The following is a 27,335-nucleotide window of genomic DNA, read 5'->3' on the forward strand; positions in this document are numbered from 1 at the left end:
TATTTAGAGGGACAGCAGGGGAAAGGCTCTTTTAAAAAAAAATAGGTCCTCCAAATCATGGCTCAGAAATGACTTACTGGGCTTCCCTGGTGGCACAGGGGTTAAGAATCCGCCTACCAATGCAGGGGACATGGGTTCGAGTCCCGGTCTGGGAAGATCCCACATGCCGCGGAGCAACTAAGCCCGTGTGCCACAACTACTGAGCCTGTGCTCTAGAGTCCGCAAGCCACAACTACTGAGCCCACGTGCCTAGAGCCTGTGCTCTGCAACAAGAGAAACCACCATAATGAGAAGAAGCCCGCGCACCGCAACGAAGAGTAGTACCAGCTCACTGCAACTAGAGAAAGCTTGTGCGCAGCAACGAAGACCCAACACAGCCATAAATAAATAAATTAATTAATTAATTAAAAAAAAAAGAAATGACTTACTTAGTCATTCCTCTCCAAATTCACAAAAATGAGAAGCCCATAAAAATACAGTTGAGGTCCAGTAATGCTGGCTATGGTCATTAAAAATGATCATGTTTTCTTTAAAAACAAAATGTAGGCCATAATAATGTATAAAAATAAAAGTTATCAACATACATTTAAATATCAGGATTATCCAAAAACCAAATTTTAACTGAAGTCTCTGCGTATATAAACAGACCAAATCTAAGAGGTTTCTTTGATAATTCTGAAAATAAACCAATGTGCAAGAAATCAAAACAATAATGCATAAAATTAATGAACAGTCCACAAAGGAAGCAGCAGTATAGCATACAACAAGGATTTTAAAGATGAAACATTCCTGTCAGACAGAAACTCATTATTTGACCTGTTAATTACATCTGCAGTTGTATATAAAAATCTCTGGGCTTCTTTTCACCTAATGTGGGCCAGTTCTTTCTCAGCCTCGTTTGCTAAAGGGATGTAAAAATAGCTGGTTTAGTTGTCCTGGGAATTTGGTACGTACCTGAGTATAGGAGAGTTTCAAGCTTTCCACTGAAGAGTGACTTGGCCTCTTCTACAGAGTACCAAGGACGCTTCAGGGAAGTGGAAACCCAGGCCTCTCCAGCCCTGTAGGGACTTGATGTTGAGATGGAACATCTTTGAAGCAATGTAGCTGCTGAGGCTTTATGAAGGGCAGGTTGACACCCACCAAGAATTTGGTAGAGAATATTAACTGGCTCAATTCCCCAAGACAGAGACTCCCAGGTCTACAAGATGCCAACAGGACGTGGCTTCATAAGCTCCGGATAAACAGTTGATTCTTTGAGTTTAAGGCTTTGACAAAAGTGAAAATCCCTCCAAGAGAATAGCACTTTGAGCTCACTCACTGTTCACAGTAGACAGAGATACAACCTAATTCAAACAAAAGAACACAGAACTGAGGGGGTGGGCTGGTGGAGGCACACTTTTCTCACTCCACAACTGCCTAGAACTAAGCCTTTTTTGTCTTTTGTGAAATTCATTGAGAGGCCTATGCCTCCTACATCACGGGCTTTGGGAGGCAACCAGTTATGAAGACTACCTATGCCCCTTGACAAAGACAGAAAGAATGCCCCAAACTACTAGGGGAAAGGAGACTTCTTTAGAATAGGGCCTCTGGTGGGGTCCTCAGAATGAACAGATCCAACTGTAAACTACAGGGACCTGATGGGTGGATGGGTAGGGTGTGGACTGACTTTGGATCTTAGGCCTTCTTATGCCCCGTCTCCAAAGCTCTCTTTGTGGTACACTATGTGCAGCTTTGATTAGTGGCCTGTTGGATACTGCTATGTTGCTAATATTGTGGTTTGTTTCTCCTTGCTGTGAATTTGATGGCTTGTCGAGGAATCTGTTTTCAGTACAATGTTTGGTTAAAGCATTTTGTCAGTATTCCTGGTCTCTGCTTTGCTCCTCTGGTGAATGTCTTTTGAGGGTGATGCTGATGTTTGGCTCTTTGTCGTTGTGAAATCTGTACCTAATCTCTGGAGAGAAAAATCCCATTGTCTACTGTAAATACTGGAATCACAGCAAAGGATATGGGGACTGGACTGCTTTTCTGTATCATACTAGCATTGTTCTAGATATTAAAGAAATTTAACCACACAGTAGTCCAACGCAAAGTGTTTAAATAAGAAAATGGTCTCGGGCTTCCCTGGTGGCACAGTGGTTAAACATCTGCCTGCCAATGCAGGGGACACGGGTTTGAGCCCTGGTCGGGAAGATCCCACATGCCGTGGAGCAACAAAGCCCGTGCGCCACAACTACTGAGCCTGTGCTCTAGAGCCTGTAAGCCACAACTACTGAGCCCATGTGCCACAACTACTGAAGCCTGCGCGCCTAGAGCCCGTGCTCTTGCAACAAGAGAAGCCACCTCAATGGGAAGCCCGCGCACCGCAACCAAGTGTAGCCCCCGCTCACCGCAACTAGAGAAAGGCTCCATGTGGCAACGAGGACCCAATGCAGCCAAAAATGAATAAATTAAATAAATAAATTTGAAAAAGAAAAAGAAAGAAAATGGTCTCAGTGAGCTTGACAGATCCATCTATGTTAGAGATTCCACACACATTCACATTGCCTGGCCTTTTAAGGGAGTAGGGGTTGATATACAATGTAGATACATGTCCCTCTTGCCACCTTTGTGATTTTCCCCTTTCCTCTCAGTTACCAAATGACAAAATTAAGATGAAATAATGATGACAAGATTCCTGTGACTAAAATGATCCCATCACCCTCCAGGACGAGGGAGGTGAGGCAGACCTCAATCCAGGGCACGTTAGCCAATACAGACCCTGCAACAAACCAGAACAGCAGCATTTCTTCTCCAACTGCTCGAAGAGCTGGTGCCCCAGTCATTTCATTCCCATTGTAAGGGATACTAATTCCCATCTCCCCCTACTCATATCACCAGTAAAGTTTGAGATTATATAAGTCTTTCCGATAAGAGCCCCAGATTGAGAGTGAGGAGGAAGGGAAATACGTTTTTTAAGCATCCAGAAAGGAACCAGAAGAAAACTTATTTAAAACATACAACTTTTTTTGGGGGGGAGGATAATCTTAAACTTAGAAAAAAAGCTGCAATAATAGTACAGAGAACTCTGATATCCTTCTCCCACATTCCCCAGTTGTTAACATTTTGCCACATTTGTGCTGTATATGTGTGTACACATTTTTTTTTTCTCAACCATTTGGAGTAAGTTGCAGACATCACATCCACTGACCTCTAAATACTCCAGTGGGTATTTCTTAAGAACAAGGAAATTATCTTACATTCCCACAATACAAATACAAAATCAGGAAATTCAATATTGCAGTAATATTATTATGTGAATCATAATTATGTAATACAGTCCATACTCAACTTTTACCAGTTGTTCAAACAATGTTCATTATAAGAATTTCTTTTCCAGTTAGGATCTAATCCAGGACCACACACTGCATTTAGTTGTCATGTCTCTTGGACTCTTTTAATTTGGAAGAGGTCTTCAGCTTTCTTTCGTCTTTTATGATATGGTCATTTCTTTAGCGTACATTCAATCCGATTTTTAAAAAAGAATTTCCAGGGACTTCCCTGGTGGTCCAGTGGTAAAGAATCTGCCTTCCAATGCAGGGGATTCAGGTTCGATCCCTGGTCGGGGAGCTAGGTTCCCACATGCCACAGGGCAGCTAAGCCCTCGCACCACAACTACTGAGCTCCCGTGCCGCAAACTACAGAGCCCACGCGCTCTGGAGCCCACACGCCACAACTACAGAGCTCAAGCGCCCTTAAACATGAACACCACAACTAAAGATGAGAAAAAAACCCACACGCCACAACTAGAGAGAAGCCCATGCACCACAACAAAGATCCCGCATGCCGCAACTAAGACCCGACACAGCCCCCCAAAATTAATTAATTAATTAAAGGGTTAGTTTTAAAAAAAATGAATTTCCATCAGTTTGCGGTTGTCTGATGTTTCACATCAGATTCAGTTTGTTTGTTTTGATTTGGACAGGAATGTCACAAATGTGATATTGTGTCCTCAGTGCCTCACATTAGCAAGACATGATGTTTTATCCCAGTAGTGGTGACGCTAACATGGATTGCTTGGTTAAAGTGTAACTTCCATCCACCCCTCCACGTTTCTCCACTATAAATTTACTATTTTTCCCTCTGCAACTAATAATTTTGAGAAAGAGATTTTAAGCCTCTATAAACGTCCTATGGGTCATCAGGTTTTCACTCAATAATTGTAGCATATCTTTATTATTCTCATCAAGTTATTCCTATGATGATTGCCAAGTGGTTGGCATTCCACTGTAAGGAAGACTTGTTCCCTCTTTATTATCTATTTATTTACTTACTTATTACTATTATAGACTAACAAACTCATAATAATTGGTTAAAACCCATTACTGTCACTATTTCAATGTTAAAATTGTCACAAATTTATGCAGTAAGAGCCCCTTCAAGATGATTCCTGTGACCCTTTGACATAGTTCAAACATTTGTTGAGCACTCCCTTACTTTCTGGTACAAGAAGATATTCCAGGCTCATCTTCACTCTCCCCACCCCAACCCAAGAATCATCCATTTCTTCAAGGAGCCCTGGTTTCATTAAGTAGAGAATGGTACCTGACTCAGTTCTAGAATCAGGATGTATTCATTGCTATTAGGCCCTTTCAGTGGATGGAACTAAAAAATATGTATATGTGTATACTTACTAAAAACAATGAGTTCATATTGACATCTGCAATTCAAACAACAGGGGCTTCCCTGGTGGCGCAGTGGTTAAGAATCCACCTGCCAATGCTGGGGACACAGGTTCAAGCCCTGGTCCGGGAAGATCCCACACGCCATGGAGCAACTAAGCCCACGCACCACAACTACTGAGCCTGTGCTCTAGAGCCCATGAACCACAACTGCTGAGCCCATGCACCACAACTACTGAAGCCCGCACGCGTAGAGCCCGTGCTCCGCAACAAGGTAAGCCACCACGATGAGAAGCCTATGCACCACAACGAAGAGTAACCCCACTCGCCTCAACTAGAAAAAGCCCATGCACAGCAACGAGGACCCAACGCAGCCAAAAATAAACACATTTATTTTTTTTAAATGTTAAAAAAAAAAATCAGTAACCCTTGTTTCATTTTTACTCACAGTCATTTTGTTTTTGTTTTCCTTTCCTCTATTTTTCACTGGTGCCACCTTCTCCAAATGCCCCAAATCTTTGTACCCTCTTTCCTTCACCATCTTCTTAGATCCAAGAACCACCATCCAGGCAACCTGATTACTCCTTTGTTTGGTTACTCATTTGTTCAGCAGATAATTATTTATCTCTGTGGGAACCACGTGACTTCAGAGGGGAACAAGACACTGTCCCGGCCTCCAAGAACACAGACTAACAGAATGAGGGACAGTACAAAGAGAATCACCCCAGTGATGGCTGGAGGCCTCCAGCTCTCCTCCTCCCCAAGCACAAACATTTCCCTTCTCTAGGCCTCTTTTCTTCCCTGCTCTTTGGCAGAAGGGGAAACTAGCACCAAAATCTGAACTGCAGAGGGTAGAACCCTTATATGATTGAAAAGAGAAAGTGAGTGAAGAGTAATAAGATGAATGTGGATTATATCCAACATTCCACTTAGAAGCTCTCACAAGCAATCCTCTGGTCTTTTTTTTATCCAGTTTGGTTCCCAGGCCTTTCAGAAAGGAGTCTTGCCCTGTCAGGATACAGCCTAACCTTCCTATTCCATAATCCAATCCCTTCTCAAGGTAGAGGTCAGGTAGGAATGCAGAAATTGGAGAAGTTGTCAGTAGGATTCTGCAAGGACACTTTCAAAATCAAATACATACAATCACACACATATTTACATACATAAAACGTGAAGCAGTGAGGATGGAAAAGAGCCTCAAGCAGTTGGTTCAGAGTGGGAGGGCTGAGAGCCTACCAGGAGCTCAGAGTCCTTCGAGACGCCTTGAAGAAGAGCAGGAACTTCCTTCCCAACCAATCCCCACCAGCCCCAAAGAAGATGAAGGGAAAGAGAAGCTGCTTTATGCCACAGACATCTGCTGGGCCACATCATTTAAAGATGTGAGGTTGGGCCGGAGAGCAAGTCAGGAGGGAAGGCAAAGCTTGTTTTTCTTCCATTAACATATTATTTCAAAGGTTTTGGGTGCCTGAGGTTTCTACGAAAGACTCTAGGCTTTGGGGCAGTGATTTTCATATACCACAGTTAGTTTAGAGACTGGTTAACAGTAGTCAGTCACACCAGGTGACCATGGAACGCCATACACAGGATTTTCCCTTACCGTTTGTCCTGAGAGGAGTGAGGTGTGTCCTCGACAAGATAAGGCGAATTCAGGCCTGCAAGGCCTCCAGGCGGCCTCTGCCTACCTGTCCAGGCCTTCTCCTCTCCCCTCTTCCAGAAGTGGTCCAGCTATATGGCTCTCTCAGTTCCTTCAGGGGCCGACCTCCCTCCCACCTCAGCTCACACTGGGAAGCCCCTCATTCTCATCCCTTCTTCTCAGCCTCAGCCTAGTTTATTCCTATGTAGTCTTTCGTCTTACCTCACGGGTCACTTTCTCAGCAAAGTGGTCCTACATTGGCCCTCTACCCTCTCATCCAGATTCCCACGTTATGAGCTTTTATAGCACCCAGGACTTTTCCGTGGAGCACCTATCAAGGTTTTCATTACATATATTTATGTGTTTGGTTATTCATGTCTATTTCTCCCACTAAACTCTAAGCTCTGAAGCCAGAGTCATGCTATTCTGCTCATCATTGTGCCCCCTCACCTAATAGCCTTTGGCACATTCAAGAGTATAGGTGCTTCACAAGGTAGTCTTTACTAAACAGTAAGTGCATACCTGAGATAAGCGATGGTTGCAAGGTAAGATTCCTGGGTTTTGTGGGCTTTTTTCTAGCATGGTTAGTATCTTTGTGCTTCCCTGAGAAGTAGCTTAATTCACCACGAGTCTCTGATCTCCATTTTTGTCTGATTTGAGTTGGGATCCCTAAAAATGATGAAGCTGTATGTGGCAGCCACCCAGAACTGTTATAGTGGAGAAATTAAGATTCTTCCCACCCTTCCTTGAGAACAGGACTGTTGTATTACTAGTGCTTTCCAGTCCAGGTAGCTTAGAGTCCAGAGAGGAAAGTCAGAGAAGTAAACAGGTAATCCGATAAAATGAAATTCTATAACGGTGTAAGCACAGGCACGAAAGGGGACAAAAAAGAGGCTCTTATCCAAGCCTTTGGGGCATCTGGAAGATTTTTGTCAAAGGTGATTTCTACACTAAGTCCTGAAGAAAATGTAAGAGGTAGACAAGGGAAAGGGATGGGGGTGGGGTAGAGAGTTGAGAGGAAGAAATAATCAAAAAGGTCCAGAGGTGAGCAAACATATAGAACTTAAGAGTGGGGAAATGAGGAAAACTCAAGATGTAAGTGGGATCAAAGTGGCAAGAAGTGAATCTGGAGGGACCACGGTCAGGGTCCCATATTTTGAAGTCTATGGAGAGTCTACAAAGGGTTTTTAATAAGGGAATGACCCCGTCGGATTTGCCTTTTAGAAAGATCTTTAGGTTTACAGTGTCTGAAACTCTAGGCACCAGACATTAGGACTAGAACTGCTTTGCCTTGGAAGTCAGTTTCTCTTGACTACACCACCCCTTCTGAGGAGTGTTTGGAAGGAGAGAGGCAAGTCCCCAGATCATGCCAACAGCTGTAGGCAGAGGGTGGGCAAGTGAATAGATGTATGGCTATGTGTTGATCATGGGTATGTGAATGTTTAGTTTTTTTAGTTTAGCTTATGAGAGAAGCACTGTAGGAAGTAGTTAACAGGACTTGCTCTAGGTTACCAGCAGGTGAGCTTGGGAAAATTTTAACCTCTGTTTCCTCATCTGAAAAGTAAGAATATTAATAATTATGAGCTTTCACTGAGCACTTATATGAATAGGGTTAGTATTAATATTAAGTGGGATGATAATACATGTAAAGTGTTCTAAACAGTTCTACTTATGAAGTAGATATTTCCCCCATTTTACAGCTGAACCTTTGATCCATTTCACTCATGATGAAACTGAAGCTCAGAAAGGTTTCTTTCCCAAGATCATACAATTAGTAAGTGACGGAGCCAGGACATGTATTCACCCAATTTCTCCCTTAAGTTAGAAAGTTCCTTCTGACCCATTCATTCAAGATGGATATGGAGGCACCACAGCCAATTTTGCATTGACTGAGGGAAAAAGAGAAGGCTTTCAGCAGGTTGGAGATCATTTTGGTCCGTTCTGGATAAGTGCATAAGTCAGGACACTGGGTTCAAGTGATAGACACCTACTGGAACTAGCTTTAGTAAAACACATAAACACTATACTAGAGGATATACCAGTGCTCCGTGGAACGCAAGGGCAAGAACGCAGCGACCTCAGGAAAGGATTTGAAAAAAGGTACAGTTCTCAGATTTCATCTTCCACTTCAGCTTGGAACCTGTTTCCTCCTTTTCTGTAGTGTACATGGTAGAATAAAGAGCCAGGAACAGCTTGCAAGTTTATATGTTGCAATCTACGCGTTTAGTCCCTGAGTTTTCATTTTAAATTCCCCAGGAACAGCCTTTGGCCTAACCTGGATGAGATGCCCATAAAAGCAGAGCCGCACAGCACAAATATGGTTGCTGGGACAACATCTTTGCACCCCCTTCTCAGGGGAGAACCAGTTACAGGGGTAAGCTGGGCGACAGCTCAACAGATGTACATTAAAGGAAGGCAGGCTCTCATTGTCAGAGTTTAGATTTTCCTCTGCCCTTCCCCACTTTCCAATTGTGCTAATATATCTCATTTTCTCCTCCATAAAGATTCAATCCTACCATTCCTCACATTCTGGGAATAAAATAATTTACTTTTGGGGATAGAAAGAAATTTGAGAGACCATCAGGTAGGTGCACATATAAACCTCCTAAGAGGTGACTTCTGCCCAATTTTTTAACAACGCCAAGAAAAGTAAATCTCACGGTCACTGGCACCTCACAATCTTGTTTACTATGCCAAGAAATTCCTCTTCACAAGAAACTAATTCCTTCTGCTGTATTTAAGTCCATTTCCTTTCTCAGACTTCACAGAGTGGTACACAGCTCATCAGAATTTGCTTTAAAGGGATTATCAAGCCTTTGAAAAATCCCCTCAGCATTCTCTTTACCAAACTAAAAATTACAGCCACTTTAATCCTTCTTAAAGTATATCTAGTTAATATAGTCATGAGGTCAGTAGAATCATTTGTATAGAAAAGTATGAATATTAATCGCTGGCAGCTTTTCTCTAGACCTGCTCTATATATCTTATTATAGAGGCTAAAACTGAACACAGTACTCTCCAAATCAGGATAAATGATAAGTAAGGGGCTAGGCTGGAGATGGTGGGGGAAGGGATTCAAGAGGCTTTCACTGAATCCCTGCACGAATTGCAGCTGAACCTCCATGGACTTGAAAGGTTGTCCAGCAGCTACTTGCTCCACCAATCTCTGCCATACTCTCTTTGTGGGCCAGATTCCTTAGACTGTTGATTCTGCTTACCTGTGGCTCAGGATCAACATACCGCCTTCTCTGATACAGTACCACCCAACTGACTGGCTCAAGTCCCACCCTCAGTCCAACCAGCTGTGGATGGGAAGGCAGGTCCATCCAGGCCTGTGAAGAGACAAATGCAAAATGAAATTTTTCTTTCTTGTGTATAATGCACAAGATACCGTGACAGCAATGATTGCAAGGAAGCTTTTCTTACATATCTTCTCATGGTCCCTTATGAATCACCTCATAAAACTTTTAGAATGATTCCGTTTCTTAATCTTCATGCCAAATTTTCATGATCACTTAATTCTGAAGATTTTCTAATTTTTTTTTACTACAGTTATTTAGAAATATGCTTTAAAATATCCAAATATATGTAGTAGGAGCGGGATTACTTCCAGTGGGATTACTTTATATATACATGTTTTCCATATGTATATGGAAATTTTTGTTTACTAAGGAGGTACAGATACAAATCTTCAGTCATTACTAGTTCATTAAATTTTAGTGGAATTAAATGCCTTGTCAAAGTTTTCTATTGGAAATGCTGTGCCCAGATAGTTTTTACGGCCCTACCCATTCCTCCTGTTTACCACTTGACATTATTAATTTACTCCTCCCTCTTCTCAGGTTTGCCCAGGCTGGCTCAATGCTATCAGACTGCAGCCGCTGTGAAAAGCTTCAATTCCCTATGCTCCCATGATGAAGCTGTGTTACTGTGGGAAAGGAGATAAGCTAATACATGGTGCTATTTGGGGGAGGGGGGATTTTTATCTAAAATAGCTATTTTAGTATTTCATCATCTTTTTTTTCAGGAATATTAAAACAATGTTCATAATTTATAGGCAACATCTGAATTTTGCAAAACCTACCCTCAAGTTCTCCTAAATAATTATAAACATTTGTACCAATTGGATATTCTCATATACTTTTCAAATTAAAAAATAATTGACTGTGACGACAATAATCACACCTAAAATGCTAAGGGGAGAGCACAACTAGGTCCTGCCTCAACATACTCTTTGAACAACACTAAAGGACTGGGTCGCTAGCTTCTATTGTGTTCCCTAATGTTAGTGCTTAGCAGAATTTTTGTTGGGTTAAAATGCAAAATGCATATGTAAACCATCCTAAAAGGTGAACTTTTTGCCCAATTTTTAAAGAACTGATTGTAACCATGCAAAAATATGACTATTTTTGACCTGGAAGGCAATTCTAAAAAATGAAAATAGTTGTTTTAGTTTTTTCTTTAGGATATTTAATAAAAATATTTTCAATAGATTATTTTTAGTTGAACACTTAAAAAAAACCCCAAACTTTCTGAAAGTTTGAGTAACTATTTAAATGAAAAAGGTCTTCTTTATTATTGACCTCATCAGGACTTCGAAACTCTTCCAGCTACTGAAAAGTATGCTGAATGGTTGCTTCCTCTCTCTTGTCAGAGGAAACATAAGAAAAAAAATGATAACAGACTTTACTACTCTGGGCATGTTAGGTAAAATGCCCATTTTTTTCAAAATGTTAACCAGTCTCGAGATGAGTTCTGAGGATTTGACTCCTAAAAAAATGCTTGGAAACTTGGGAGCTATGGATCCATCCCAGGCACTCAGGGCTTCCTGGCAAGAATGGGCCACAAAGATCTGTTTTGCACAAAGTTACTACTCAGGTTTAATTTAGCAGAACTGAAAAAATTTTAACCACAAAGCTTACATTTAAAAGGAGATACATGTAAACTGAATCTAAGAAATACCCTAAGGAAGAGCAAAACACTTTGTCTCTGAGAGAGGAATAGCAGAAAGAACCCAAGGAAGTTCAAAAACTTGGCACCAATCATATGGTTCTCAAAGGTAGGAAATAATAGTATTGGGTTAAAATTATACTGGAATTTTGGATCTGAAAAGGGATTTACAGGTCTAATCCAAATCCCTCAATTTATAGATGATGAAACTTGAGGCCTGTTTATTCATTCAACAACATTTATTATGTGCCTACATGCTCAATGCTGGAAATACAACAATGAACAAGACAAGACATGGTCCAAAGAGGGAATGTGACTTGCCCAAATTCACTAAGCAAGTTAGCAACTAAACGGGCTGCTTGCACTCAACTCCAAATTGTCTAATAATATACAATCTTTTCTGTACCTGAAAATACACTAAGCATTTGATGAAGGAGCTGTGCAAAGATAAGATTTTCATATACAATTGATGTAATAACATTCTGTAATAAGGTATATGTTTATATTATATTCAGTGTTAAAACCTACATAAAATAAAGAGTTTTTTTAATTAGCAAATGAAATGGTAATTTCCTTGGAAGTGCTTTCTAATTTCTAGTTTACTACGTATTCCATGTGCAAATTTTGACAATCCAAATTTTGAAATTTTTTAATATGATTTCTGATTGTACAACTATGACTCTTACTATATTCTGGCTGCTTTGAATTTCAACTTTTATGCAATCTGTGTTCTAATATTTTAGTTATTTTCAGTAAATAACTATTTTAAAGGATTCTAACCATTAACCAGTTTACCCACCTTATTCATTCATAGCTTAACCAGCGTGGTAACTTTAGTGTATGTAATATAATCAGAGATACAGCTTTTAAAATGTCCTGCATTGGAACTTATTTTTTTCTTTTTTCTTTTTTGGCAGCGCCACACAGCATGCAGGATTGCAGATTGTAGTTCCCCCACCAGGGATCGAAACTGTGCCCCCTGAAGTGGAAGCCCAGAGTCCTAACCACTGGACCGCAAGTGAATTCCCTTTTTTAAAAAAATATTTATTTATTTTTGGCTGTGTTCGGTCTTCACTGCTGTGTGTGGGCTTTCTCTAGTTGTGGCAAGAGGGGGCTACTCTTTGTTGTGGTGTGCAGGCTTCTCATTGCGGTGGCTTCTCTTGTTGCAGAGCACGGGCTCTAGGCGCACAGGCTTCAGTAGTTGTGGCGCATGGGCTCTAGAGCACAGGTTCAGTAGTTGTGGCACATGGGCTTAGCTGCTCCGTGGCATGTGGGATCTTCCCGGACCAGGGATCGAACCGGTGCCCCCTGCGTTGGCAGGCAGATTCTTAACCACTGTACCACCAGGGAAGTCCCGAATTCCCTTTGATTTTTTTTTTTTGAACTCAATTCTTTAAAAGAAAACTCATGTACCTTATTTCAAAATGAAAAATGGCACCTATAATAGGATAATAAAAGGGAAAATAAGAGTTTGGAACCAATCTTTTGTTGTTGTTTTTTTTTTGCTGATTTAATAACCCCAAGAAAGCAACAGGGGAGTTCTCTAACATAGGAGAGGATAGGAGCCCTAATAGAAGCAATACTGCAGCCTCAGCATTCTTTAATTAAAACAATCCAGGGCTTCCCTGGTTCGAGCCCTGGTCCGGGAAGATCCCACATGCTGCGGAGCAACTAAGCCCGTGCGCCACAACTACTGAGCCTGCACTCTAGAGCCCGTGAGCCACAACTACTGAAGCCTGCACACCTAGAGCCTGTGCTCCACAAGAGAAGCCACCGCAATGAGAAGCCCGCGCACCACAACGAAGAGTAGCCCCCGCTCGCGGCAACTAGAGAAAGCCTGCATGCAGCAACGAAGACACAACGCAGCCAATAAATAAATAAATAAATACTTAAAAGATTGCTAAAAAAAAAAAAACAACCAAAGTCCAAAAGAAAAGGTGTTGTAACTTACTGAAATAAAAAGGTTTTGAGACACTCCTGATATATGAGATATCCTGATTGGATATTCCAACACCTCTGAGAATCAATAGTGGGGAAGATGAGGGGATTTATAAGCTACCTCTGCTATACTACCAACATTACAATATGGAGCTCTAAGGTTGATTTTCCATCCTCAGACTCTACAAGGCTCTCCTACTGCTGCACTTCTTTCCCCTGGCCATTCACTCCCTGTTATTATTTGTGCTTCCTCCCTACATAATAAGCTCTACGGAGGACAGGCACTGGATACCATCCATCTCTGTATCTTACCTTGAATCACAGCACATAGCTGATATTCAATAATTGTAAAATGAAACCAGAGATGGTAACCAGAATTTAAAAATTGGTTAACACCTATCCTAATTCATATACCCACACTCTGAAACTAACTGTAATAATAAAAATTAAAACTACATCAGGAACATGTGGTTCTACTTCAAATATCAGGGAATCTTAAATGGCAGGGCAGGACTAAGAATTTTGAAAGGTCTAGTTACACAAAAACCCACAGTGCATGCTGCTCTAAAAATATCAACCACTTCTTTTTAAACAGGAAAAATCAATTTCAAGCCTCCGATAATGAAAGATAGAAGAAAACTGTCAGAAATAAAGGAAACATTAAGTGGAAAAAAAATGACAAGATAATTTTATCTCTGGATTAAGACTTATTTTAATATACATAATGTATAGTACTTCATATAATTTATTAATGTCATTTTCTATAGGACACTGTAATTAATTCAGTGACATCAATATTGACCTCATACAGACAAAGGATGAAAGCTGGGTTTTCTTGTGTACCAAATACAAAACATGTGCTGAAGAGTTATCACATACAACAGTTATACGAGATCAACTTTAAGGATGACTCAAGTTTACAGTAGTTGCTTCACACGGTTCTCCCTCAAGACTTGGATGTCACCCAGTGTTGCCATGCTTGTGCAAATGCCATCTCTGGCTTGCCTGACTACCTCCTTTTGCCAGCCCCACTTTTGCCTGTTTTACTGCTGCCACTGCTAGATTTGCCAGATGATTTTGAAGAGAAGAGTCTTGTCATGAACTCAGAAACATCAGGCAATTCATGATTGGAATTCAGCATATTCATTGACTGCTCCATCTCCTGTGGGAAGACAAAGCACAATGATATGAAAGGCACACGTCATTTAACAACACTTCCCTTAAGGAAGGAGGAGAGAAATAGAACAGGTAAAAGGTACTGGTTCTGAGCAATGATGTAATGTCATACCCAACAGCATTTCAGAAACCATGTTTCATGCCTCCTTTATATCACTAAGCATTTCAACCCTTAGTAAATGTCCGATAAGTGTTGCCTGGGGTTTGATTCGGCTTATATAGCCGAATATATATATATAAAGGGCATTTTCTCGGATAATGGACATATGTGATCATATTCCTGCCACCTTATTTTGTTTTCTGATCAGAATGCTTTCTTATTGTTTTAACAAGTGTTTTCTTAAACTCATGCTTTTTCTAGATGCATATAACCAGAACAGCAATCTTTAACCACGTATCAAGGTATCAGAAAAGTCTGGAAGGTAACTGTAGCATTTCCAAGACTTGATTCTTAAGGGCCTTAGTAGTAAATCTATGAATACTGTATGACTTGGGTGACCTCAGTTACAGCATCTAAAGCAAGCAACATCAATGTTAAAATGTTACAAACAGTCACTGGCAGGACCTAAGGACATGGCACTTTTATTTTGAGGTTCTTGTCCTCCCCCTTACTGAGCCAACAATCTATAAAGTACTGTTCCATTTTTGACAATATTAATGTAATGTCTGCTTCATTTGAATTATATGTGACATTCCAAAAGTGAACTTAAAATTGTATTAGTTCGGACATGAAAAAAATAGCAAATACTCTATTATCTATTATTTAAAATTGAATTTTTTGTTCAATTATTAGCTTGGGCTTTCTCCCCAAATGTAGAATATATACATGAGTTTTCAGGGAGAAATCACCTTTACAAATATGGCCAGGAAAGAAACATTATGTTAACATGCCCTAGTAATCAAGAATTAAATGTTTATTTTAAATATAACAGGTCTTGAATCCCCACAAAAATATATCATCAACTCTATTTTTGAAGCTGTTCAATTCTGAAGCTCTTGAATGAACAACTTTTTACACTGCTTACTATATATGCAAAGCATTTTGCAAGAAATGAATTTTTAATCCAATGTGACTTCTAATGTTTCCTTCTATTGATACCACAGAGAGTTAACTGCCTTAACAGATACAAGGATATAGGATGTACACTTTCTGACCAACACTGAGGCAAAGATGCCAAAATTTAGCAACAATACATTTTGAAACATCATAAAGTTTTCTTTTTTCATGAAGCTTTTTCTGCCATTCCAGCTTGGGATAAGTGTCTTACCTTCTACAGAACTTAATCACCTAGTACCTCAGCAAACATTTTTTATTTATGTATATCTTATTTTTCCATTTAAACCCACACATGCGCACATACACACAAACACAATCCTCTGATGGCAAGAAGAGTGCTTTATAAATCCATTCTACTTCCTACATTTAACTGGACTATGAGCTTGTTGACAACAGAGATGACATATAGTCCATTTTTGTGTCCCCTGTATCCAGAACCTAAAAATTGATTAATAAATGTTTATTCAGTGATGAATAAAGTGTAAATACATATATATTAAATACAACAGAAAAACCTGGAATTCAGGAGATATCTGTTGATGGTTTTTGGGTGGAAGAATAGATAATTTTTTTTCTTTTAATTCTGAAGATTTTATACGGAAGCAAATATTTAAAAGAGACAAAGTGGTGGCACTAAAAATTTGAAGCATCTTACTTGGCAACTCCTCTCCCCTTTGCCAAACAGTATGATCTTGTGGTAGAGAGTTTGAAAACCACTATTCTATTTTTCTCCCTTGGTCTATCCGAATTTCTTCTGTGTGTCTGAACACATAAACTAAATGTATACTTTGAAGAGTTTTGTAAAGTAAAGATAGATTATAAGAAGCTACCATTTTGTGAAATATTTGGATTAGGTATACCAGAATTATTATGCTTTTCAACTATTAAACAAGCGAGGTGCAAAGAGGCAAGTACTAAGCAAAATGTTTTAACTATATGAAAAGACCCAGGCTTTTATCAGGCAGAACCAACTGAATTTATCTGGTCCAGTGGAAACAATTAATTAAATGCCAGGAACATAATACTGTATCAACACAACCTGTAGATGAATTTGGCTTGGTAATTAGGATAAGGCTGAACAAACCCAAGCCATTCAGCCACAACGGACAGACCAGGCATCAGAACATAGTTCAGTCATCTTACCCGCCTCATGTCAGGATCACTTGTGTTGACCACTTTGGGCAGAAGCACAAATATCAATAATGGAAGAACCATCATCATAACCTGTGAAAGAAAAAAATTCAGAAAATGTTTTTCCTACTTAACTGCAGAACAAAATCTGCACTTAACAACCAATGATGGAATTAAATATTGTAAACAGAATAAAACTAGCAGCCACCACTTCAATTCTACTGAACGAGCCCTGGTGACAGCAAGGTGCTCCTCAGTATCTGACTGTCGTAATATAAGAGTCTTACCTATAAGTGTGTGGACTTTATATAGACACCTTGCTTCACGTCTGTGCTACCTATCATTTTGCAGAGTTTAGAGTTTTATCTAACACAAATAGTTTGCAAACTGAACTATTCATTCACTTTCTTCAGTCTGCAGTCTGGCATTGAGATTGGTGATCCTGATGGCTCACCATCAGGTTGGATCCACAAGTCTTTCCAGATGACTTGTGATTCTTGGAGAAAACACCACATCCCCCCTCTAATGTACAATATACCACTAGGCAACTACTATAGCAGACAAGTTTTAAAAAATGACCTAGGAGCTTCTACCACTGCATGTTCCCATGGAATTTCAGAAATGAGAACATGGAAGATATTTCTCAATTAGCTTTGGAGTCTCATTGCTAACTTCACCCATCCACTCTACCCTCCTGCCTCTTTATGCCTAACTGCAGATTCCAGGTACTAATTTATTCCTCTCAAAGGAGGTACAGCCTGAAACGTCCCTATTTGTGTTCTAAATAGCTATCTGCAAGAAATATGATCAACATTTAGATAATTCTAAGGTAATAATTCAACTTTCAAAAACAGCAAAGAAAAAAAAGTCAAGCTGTTTCTAAATATGCTATTAGTATTTTATATTAGTGGACACCATAAAATCGTTTCATGAAAATACCAAGTACTTAAATTACTACAGAATAACTTCTCTGTTCATAACACATCAAAAAAAAAAAGCCTTTGTAAAAACCTTACTTGTGCCATCAAGAGGGGAAATTTATTAACTGATGGCACATTCATCAATGGACTAACATTCAGGTAGTATGAAGGATGAGATAGCTAGCTCCATGTGTGACTTACCACATACTCTTACTCTATTTTAATTTTAAACGTAAGTACTTATCTAATTTCTGCTGCACATTTCAATGTCAAATCTATTGTGTCATTCTCACTATCTTTTATTATGTATTCCCAAAGCTACTATTTTCATGAAATTCATGAATTGTTCACAGTAATCCTTTGATCCAACAATCTGACTCTAGCTTTCCTTTCACAGGGGTTAGAATTTTTCAACTGCCTGGAAGCAAATTACGGATTAGTAAAGATACTTTATTGTAGCCTGATACATACCATTGGGTTCATCAGAAAGTCTGTCCAGCCCCAAGATTCCCTTTTAATAAAGTAAGAAGGTGGGCCTGAAGATTTCATTTGGAGAGGATAGGGCAGTCTGACCACTTCTGATGTTTTGATGTAATTCACATATCTCGCTCTGATAAAGCAACATGAAAAAAGCATCAGTAATCCTACTAAAAGCATTACTAGTTAAAAGAAATGCTTATAATATATTAGCAATGCCTTATAATTACCTTTAGCTTTTTCCAAAATGCTTTGGCATCTAAACTTTTGATCTTGAAAATCTGATCAAAGTAGCTTTATCTGTATGTCTAAAATACTTAGCAAAATGTAGAGGGAGAACACTAGATTTGGAATCAAGAGACCTAGTTTCTAGCTATAGCTCTGTTATTACCTAGGCTTGTGGTCTTAAGTTCTTAACTTTTCTGGTTATATCAGAAGTTCTCCTGGAATTCTTCTAGCTCTAAAGCTCTTTGATTCTATTTAATAATAAATTTATTTTGTTATAAATATACAAAAATGCTGGAATTTTTTTGATTGTCTGAAACATGCATTGTTGAGTACACCTAATTTTAAAGGGTATTTTGCAAGAAAAACTTAATGATTTAAGAAAGTCCTGCAACAGTGCCATAGGTAACATTACATTTTTACCAGACATGCCAGTAATTTTAATCAGCCATGTTCAGACATATTCCAGTTTACTTTTTGAAAATTGCCTCCCCTATTTTTTCTATCATTTCCTTCTGGAACTTCTATTAGACACATGTTAGACCTTTTCATTCTTTACTCCACATCTTGTTAAACTCTCACTTTCACAGTGTCCTTTCCTTTATCTGTATTGCTTTCTGGGTAATTTTTCTGATCTGTCTTCCAGCTCATCAAACCTCTGTTCAGTTGCTTAGCACATCCACTGAGTTTTGTATTCCAAAGCATATACTGAGTGTAAAAGTTCAATTTCATTCTTTTTTCAAATATCTATGGCTTATTTCGATATTATGGTAAAAGCATTTCTTTTATTTGTTTAAAGCACTTTAAATATATTTTAAACAATTTTATAGTCTATATCCAATAAGCCTACTAACTAGAGTTCTCAGAGGTCTGATTCATCTGCTGACTCCACGTACATTGTTTTCTTGGGTATTTTATAAGTTAAGTAGACTTTATTTTTGCATGGGACTGGGACAGAGAGTTGTGCATTTGTCTCTGCCAGGAGTGGGGGATTATGACCAGAGGCCACCTTATTAACTGTTCAGATTGGAAGTTTCTGGATCATGCAAGAACAAATTCATATCCAAATTTCAATGAGGGTGTGACTATCAATTTTCAGGATAGATTTTTCCCTCCAAAAGCCAGGGAATCTGATCTTTTGGATTTCAGGCCAAGGGTCAAAGGGGAAACCAAGTCTTAGATCTAATTCTGACTCCAAGCATGCACAGGCTTGCCTCCCACCTACACACTGCTAATAAAATCTAAGGCTTTTGGTGAGAGAATAACAAAACCCCCAGGTAGGAAAGTAGTTTACAGTTTATCCTCTGAGGATTTCCCTTACTTTTTTGGGAGCTATACATTTAAAAGGAAATGTTTATCATGCTTTACCCAGCATTTCTAAAATTTTTCATTCTGACAAAATGTCAGAAATGTAAGTCTCACATATATTTGAAACTAACTTCTGCAAAATATTGGTCAAGAATACAAAATATTGGTCAAGAATATTAGTATCTTATATGGATCCCTCTTTGTTCTCTACTCTGTCCTCCCCAATTATTAAAATGATAAGGGCCTTGTTTTTTTTTACCTATGTTTCAGGCATCCAATCATCAGGGATGGATCTGAGAACATGAATCCAACTGCTGCAACCAGTCCTTAAATACTAAAGCAGGAAGTACTCTTTACCCAAAGTGAAAAAGCAAATAAAACTTTATATTTAGAAAAATATTTCTAATTGCTTAGACTACTTTATTCAAAATTCAAAGTAAAAAGAATAAATAAAAATAAATTATAGTTTTTAATCGACAAGTATCCCCCTTTAACAACTTTCATTCTCTCCAGTATTCAGTTTTGTTTGTTTTGTTTTTTTGAGCCAGGCCACACGGCTTGTGGGATCTTAGCTCCCCAACCAGGGATTGAACCCGGGCCCACAGCAATGAAAGTGCAGAGTCCTAACCACTGTACCCCAAGGAACTCCCAGTATTTTCAGTATTTTTAAAAAACTTTTAAACCTATATAAAGTTCATATGGTAAATCTACAAACCACCCCCATCTCCAAGCTTGCAATTCTAAAATACATAAAAAGTCATGATAAGTCCTTTACAGTTTAGATTTTAACATACTAGAGTTTTATACATATATTTTAAAAAACTTTTATGCCTCTAAAAAGACATGAGAAAGTCAATAGCTAATGTGGTTCAGTTACTTTGAAACAATCCATTTATTACATCAAAAATATTTATAAACATATTTGCAAGGTATTACCGTTAATTCATGCTCCACCTTGCTCTCAATAGCCAATAGCAAGAAATATTAGCATTTGGACAAAGTAGAATATTCTAAGACAATTTAATTTCAAAAATAGAGGGGAAAGTAGTTTGTTTCTAAAGAACGCGTTTTTAGTAGCATCACAGTATTGGTTTCGTAATAATATCAAGAATTTAAATTACCACAGAATAACCATCTCTGTTCACTACACATCCTAAAAGACGAAAAAGAAAACTCTGTCAACAGGAGCTGACTTCACTGGACTAATATGCAGCTGATATTAAAGGATGACGCAGCTCAATATATGACTCACTATTTTAATTATAGCATATTTACACATTACGCTTTAAAAACTTTCAATGACCAAAAAAAAACAAAGGAAGAGGGAAAGCATTTTAGGAGTAAACACTAACTCAAATATAAATATTACAGTACTAACCGAACATCTCTCTTATGTCAGCTCTATTTGGGGTCTCTACAAATCAACCTAAATATGCTAGGCACATAACAAAAAGGTCAGTAGTAAAATACAGCTCCTCTAACCCCCAAATTATTTTTGCCTTTGCATGACCTCTTCGTTATTACTGCAACATGAAGTAATTCTGTGATAGCTCAAACAAAGAAGAGACATTACCATTTAAAATTGTTTGGTATTTGTCAATTACACCTCAATAAAGCAAGCAAGAAAACTGCTTCCTATACTTCGTGGTCAGATTAGACTAAAGAGAGCACTATTGGCATGAGACTAATAACAAATAAATAAATTGGGGTTATAAGAGCATAAGGCTGAATCTGAACACTGTGGAAATCTATACAACTGATTCTAACTTCAAATGGGTTTGTGGTATTACAGGATCAGAGCCTGAATTAGTCCAAAATTCTTTTCACCTCGACTTCAAAGCATGTGTTCATCTACTTAGAACTTCTGAAACTTTTCCCTAGTCTTCCAGCCTCTAATACTGTACTTCTCTTTTTTTTATTATGATCCTCACTTTGAAGTAAACTCCATGATGTAATCTACCGTTTTCCAAAGAAATACTAAATTTCCATTGCACACTAAATGTTCCAGACAGGAAAAACTATAGAAATTTCTAGATCAACATACTATCAAATATACTAAGAGGTATCATCAAAATATCCCAATGATGAGTATTTTCAACTTAGAAAATTTAAATTATTTCCAACTTTAATAATCACATTTCAATTAAAACTTTCACAGTGCTTTTGCTCCTATAGTAAGTAACCTTACCTCTTCTCTATATAATCATATTAGGAGCTTTAAAATAAATATTAAGCCAGAGCAGGAGAAAGTTCAACTGTACAATATTATCAATGCTCAGATTAGAACAATATAAGGATGTTTTAAATATTTTAAGGAATACCTGTAGTTTAAATAGGAAACTTTCCAACCTTAACTATAAATTCTAAAAGGAATATATATAATGAGGTATTCAGTAGCCTAGCCTTTGGTAAAAATTAAATCAGTTGTCCTCACCTCATTTTGCCTTTTGAAGTGATATCTACTCGGACAGGATCAAACCTGTAAGCTGGAGAAATAACTTCCACTACATAAGATCCAGAAGGTATATCATGAACCACAAAACTCCCATCTGTCCTGGAACAATGAAATTATCATATTTAGTCACTTCTGATCAATAGCTTATTCTTTTCTTATGTTTTAAACCATCTGTTAACTCCCAAACCAACACCTCCCAAAATGACAGTCAGAGTAATTAGCAAAAAAAAAAACCCAAACTGGCAAGAGTTGTCCCACATTTCAGCTTCCATAATTAACACTGCACAAGTTCTGAAAACGCCCCAGACCATTCCACAGAGACATAGAAAGTACTTCTATTCCTTCTGTGAAATAGAGATGACAGGTGACAGGAGCACAGGTCCAATTCTAAAGCCATGTCTTTATTCAAGGGAATGAATAATATATGTCATTCCTACAAGTTTAGGGGTCCAATTTTGCAGATCCCCTCCAACAATTTCTTAATTAAAAATGACCTTTTTTCCTAGGTTTAATTTGCATTTTGTTTTCTTTCCTTTTTTTCTTTTTTATGGAAAAGGTAATTAAGTACTGTTTGTTCCACTTGTTACAAATAGTTCCCATCTACCTTGGTTACTTCTTTTTGGGTATGTAGAAATTTAAAATGTTTATGTAGTTAAAACCATCCACCTTTTCCTTACTGCTTTCTTCTAAACTTCTAGACTTAGAAAACCACCCCATCAAGAACTGATAATTTCATGTTCACAGACCAAAATTAATTTGTTTTGCTAATGAGAAACTGCCATTCCGAGGAAAAAGATGTTTCTGTTTCAGAACAAATGGTTCTAAAGGGATTGACTTTATCAGAGAATTGCCAGTCTCACAATAATGTTAAAATAATGCTCCTTAAATCATTAGGCTCTTTCACAGTTAAAGGAATAGCTGATTCTGTCACATCCACAATGTTTACTAAAAAGTAAGAGGAAAAAGTTCCTTACTACTTCAAAGTATACACTGAGCTGAAACAGAATCAAAGTGCAAACATCAAGTTAACTTCTTCCTGAGCTGGATGTCTTCTATTTGCCCTTCAGATCATTCTCCACCCGTCTCTCCCCACAGCAGGAAGGGAAGAAAATGAGCTTAGTATACTTTTCCCCCCCAGCTCTCTCCCGTGAGAGGCCCCTAACTGGCTTTGTCAAGGGACACAGCTCCTTTCAAGGCAGTTCTTTCCTCTTTTCTAGGTTCCAGTAACCTTTACTTCCCCGCCTCCCTTCAGGCTTAGAGGTGACAATAGCCTTGAGGTTGTAAACTCTGGAGTACTGCATAATCTGGTTGTTTCCCTACACCATGACTACCCTGGTTAATCCTTTCATTAAACTTTCCTTGAATTATTCAGTTTCTTGATGGGATCCTAACTTAATAAATTTCAAAACATTTTCCTAGGTCCAGAAAAAAGAGAATTAATTCCAGCACAACACAAATAATACCAGAACTAACGGCGTAAAGGAAAAGCAAATATATTTTTCCTCCTAAGGTAAATATTTTGCTTTAAAAGATAACACAGACATTGTATAATGAAATTTTCAAACTTGGCTTTTAAAATGTACTCTACAATACAATGACCTTGTTGGACCCTGATTTGAAAGAACAATCACATAAAACTATTTCTGAGATAAGTGGGAAAACATAAAAATGGACTGGGTATTAGATGATATTATGGCATTATCATTTCTTTTGTCAAATCCATAACGGTACTGTGGGGTTTTTTTTTAAGTCCTTATCTTTCAGAGATACATAGTAGTGTTTTTATAAGTGAAATTATATTATGTTTAAGATCATCATATTTAAATATTCCAGAAAGAAATTAATGAGGTGCAGAGGAGATATAAAATCAAACAGTAAATTGTGATGGGTTCCTAAGCTATTCTGTTTATTTTAGTGTATGTCTGTAATTTTCCATAAGAAAAAGTTCAAAAAATTATAGTGTGTAATCTTACGTATAGTACATAATGCATAGCACATAATTTCAAAAAACTGAAAACTACCTAAGTGCCCCCAGAGGACTAGATAAATAAATTATGGTTTACATACACAGTGATGAGAGCAAGAAGTGGCATGGGAGTCCTCAGTTGAAACTCCCCTGATGTCTATTTAGCCAAGTCCCAAGCCACCTCCAATAAGCATAAACATAGTCAAAATTGCATGTTACTTATGCATAACAGGTACAAGACAAATTACCTATCCCTCTTCCAAAAAGGTTGCCACCATAAGCTCTTCATATTAATTCTCAATTAACCTTTCTACATACAAATGAAAGAACATGAAATGGTATCAGAAGCTGCTCACAAAATATTAAATGAAAAAAAGCATGTTACAAAGCACTGTATATTGTATATTACTATTAAAAACGTAGGTCATGTGATTCCAAAGAGATACAATAAAATGCTAAGGCTTGTTATCTCTACTTTGTTTACATTTTCTTCAATAGACACATCACATATATATTATTTTCAAATAAAAATAATGTTTATTTTAAAAAACTGTATACTGCAGAAGAAAAAAAAGAGGTCAAATGGTTAATTATGGCTAATTTTCTAAAGCTTAATGAGTTTTATTATTAAAAGTTCATTTATATTAGGGTAAAACTTAAAGAATGCCCTAATGCCATATTTGTAATAATATACAGCACTTTAAAAATGATTGTAAGCTTGTCACTATTTATTAATCTGAGGTTGAAACTTCATTCAAAGGCACCTGGATACTCTGAATATTTCCAAAACAGATTTAGAATTAAATGTCCACACTTAAATTGTCTGGTTTTCAGACACCACTTGCTGGTATACAAACCTACCAGAGAAACGCTTCCTTTACCAAATGAATTTTCAGTTCAAAGTTTCACTTTCCAAGCAGCAATTGAAAGATTTAAAACATTATACTTGTGCCTAGACATCTGAAAAGCAGGCTGCTGCAGAACTGGACTGCTAATAAATCTACCACGTCTTTTAATATAGGCTCAAATCCTATTTCTACTAACAGCTAGAAAGGACAGAAGGGAGTAAGCAAGCCCTGTAGAGTCTCACATAAATGACAATAGTGATGTCGCAAATCCCTCGATGAATTCAAGCGTAAAAAAGAAGAACAATCTCACCTCCAGGCAAAAAAGGTGCTTTGATTAGGGACTTCAGGGCCCATTAATTTTAGAAGCAGCAACATTAGCCTCCCAGTCTGTGTCATCACTAAAAGCCCTGTGGGCTTTGAGAATTCCCACTTGCTTAGTATCTTTCTACACAACACGAAGCTACCAAAAGACTGAAATGGATGCAAAAAGGGGCCAGATTCCAGGGAAACCAGATGAGATGCAAAAGAAAGAATTCAGCAAAAGACAAATAAGGGGTCCATCTGTGCCCAGGGCCCAGGAGTGGTCATCCCCATTCAGGGCCAAAATGGAGTTGAAGATAACCGACTCCACTGCTCCGGCCCTGGGACGAGCGCCAGCCATCCTCATTTCTGAGGTACGGGACCGGGAAGGGGAAAGCGTCGACTGCCTCGCAAGGGTCACCCTCGGACAGCGACGTCGTCAGGTCTTGACACTCAGCTCCACTATGGGGAATTCCCTCCCGGCTCCCAACCCAACCACTTTCGCGCTGCCCTCAGGATGCTCACTTAAGGAAGCCGACATGCTCCTCTCCGTCTACCAGCACTCGGGCCGCCGAGATCCAGTCCTGGGGCTTCACACCAGGAACAACCGCACGCCCCTCAATCTTGAAGCGATCTCCGATGCTGACCCCACTCCCTCCTGAGCCCTCGGAGGTAGCCCCAGACACCTCCGAGCTCTGAGCATCCCTTGAGAGCATCAGCAGAAGGAAGGAAAAGAAGCCCCACACTGCGGCCGCCATGACTGCAGCTCTCGGCGGTTAGGCCGGGAGCCCCGGAAGCCCTCCCCGTCTCTCGCCGTCGCCGTCTCCGCAGGCTGATGTCGTCATCCCTGCGCGCCGGGTTCGGGCACCAGCTGTGGGCTCAAACCCGAGCGCAGGAGTCTTAGCTAATCCATTTGCGTGGCGGAAGAGTTGCGGATACCTCCGCGCGCTCTGGATTGGAGTGCGGTGTGAAGAGTGCCGCTTAAGGGGGCCGCCCACAAGGTGAAAGTGAGGGGCGTGTTGCTGTGGCCGCCGGGGGCTGAGGAACTCACGCGAGTGAAAGATGATTAAAACCGAGAGGAACGAGGATCTTAAGTAGCGTTTGCAAACGAGGCGCCGACTTAGGTAGAAACAAGTCCGGAAGAGAGCGTTTAAAAAGCTTCTAGATTCCCCAAGACGTATAAGATGAAAAGGCTCCCGCTTGTGTGTTTGAAGGAGATACCACCTCTGCATAGAAAAATAGCTGGAAAAATACGTAAACTGTTTACTAAGGGCTGCGTCTGGTGAAAAGGGAAGGAGTTGGAGGACATTTATCTGCATTTATTTATCTATAATCCACCATTCGTCCAGTTTTGAATGCTTTACCGTGATAACAGATGAGTGGGGGGAACCTGCCAATGTTGATCAAGAGGGCTAAGCCAAGATTTCAGAGAACATCTGCTCCAATCCTTAAATTTCTTGATGATAGAAAGGAAAGTGGCTTCCAGGGTTTCTGGTGGCCTTAGACGTTGCCACTCTTAGAGTTAGCCTCCCAGAGAGGAGTAACCAAAAATTGAAAAAAGATAAAAGAGCCGAGGACTCTGAACCCCTGGCGTGGGGTAGTGACGCAGCCCTCGGGGACCACCCCATACTCTCTTCTGAGCGTCGGCATCTGCTGCTTTAGGGGTACTTTCCCCGAGTCTTCTGAAGATGGCCACTTCTTCACATTTAATCTTTGGAAGGAGGAGGGATGCTCTAAAAAAGATCATGTGCTACAACCCTCCCCATCAACACCAACCGTCAAAACTATGCTAAATTATAAAGTTAAATTTCACTTTTCTAAAATGATACAAATATACAGAAATAGAAATAGCTTCATCCCAAATTTTTCTTATTTTCTTTCACATATTTTTGGTGACACTGCTTTGCTGGTGTCTAAGGCGCATGTTCAGTTTGACTAACAGGTCATCAGTGTTGGTCTTAATACTCCAGGTAGAAGCTGGGAAGTTTACTTTTTCTGTGGGGCAAATGGTGGGAGAGGACTAGCAGCACACAGGAACTGAACCCTCTGTATCCCCATTTCTGCCTTTCTCTTTCTGCCCCTACCTTATAGTCATTCTAATACAAAAGTATCCACTGATTTGACCCCTCAGTTGCCAGGCTTATACCTCCGCAGAGGCGTTAGATGGAGGAGAGAAGCCTAAGTAATGTTTTCAGGTGGTGTGAAATTCTGTTCTCTCTCGTGTTTTCCAGGTAAACCACAGGAATTGCATAGATATTCAGCTCCAAATTATACAAGAGTTATTCCATAAAGT

The 27,335-nt window shown here is 39.1% G+C and overlaps 1 protein-coding gene across 2 annotated transcripts; it reads right to left on the reverse strand.

The window, feature by feature from the left end:
- Positions 1-12,583: 12,583 nt before the first annotated feature.
- EMC7 (ER membrane protein complex subunit 7) lies at positions 12,584-25,884 on the reverse strand. Of its 2 annotated transcripts, XM_030844123.2 has the most exons (5): positions 25,568-25,874; positions 21,908-22,027; positions 17,935-18,073; positions 16,556-16,636; positions 12,584-14,341 (listed from the first exon to the last, which is right to left on the reverse strand). In XM_030844123.2, the coding sequence occupies exons 1-5, from the start codon at positions 25,798-25,800 to the stop codon at positions 14,189-14,191; spliced, it is 726 nt and encodes a 241-aa protein (XP_030699983.1). In that variant the 5' UTR covers positions 25,801-25,874; the 3' UTR covers positions 12,584-14,188. The 2 variants fall into 2 exon arrangements, with proteins under 2 accessions (XP_030699983.1, XP_030699984.1); XM_030844124.3 differs by lacking the exon at positions 21,908-22,027 and having other exon boundaries at positions 25,568-25,884.
- Positions 25,885-27,335: the final 1,451 nt, after the last annotated feature.

This window comes from Globicephala melas, chromosome 2 (assembly GCF_963455315.2).
Source record: "Globicephala melas chromosome 2, mGloMel1.2, whole genome shotgun sequence".
NCBI classification, from domain to species: Eukaryota; Metazoa; Chordata; class Mammalia; order Artiodactyla; family Delphinidae; genus Globicephala; species Globicephala melas.

Bases quoted from the DNA above. Each gene is read 5' to 3' on its own strand.
- EMC7 (XM_030844123.2), bottom strand. From the start codon at position 25,800: ATGGCGGCCGCAGTGTGGGGCTTCTTTTCCTTCCTTCTGCTGATGCTC. The intron at 22,028-25,567 runs GTGAGCATCCTG...TCATTGTTCCAG, and splicing joins GAGCATGTCGGCTTCCTTAA to GACAGATGGGAGTTTTGTGG. The intron at 14,342-16,555 runs GTAAGATGACTG...GTCTTCCCACAG, and splicing joins GTGATCCTGACATGAGGCGG to GAGATGGAGCAGTCAATGAA.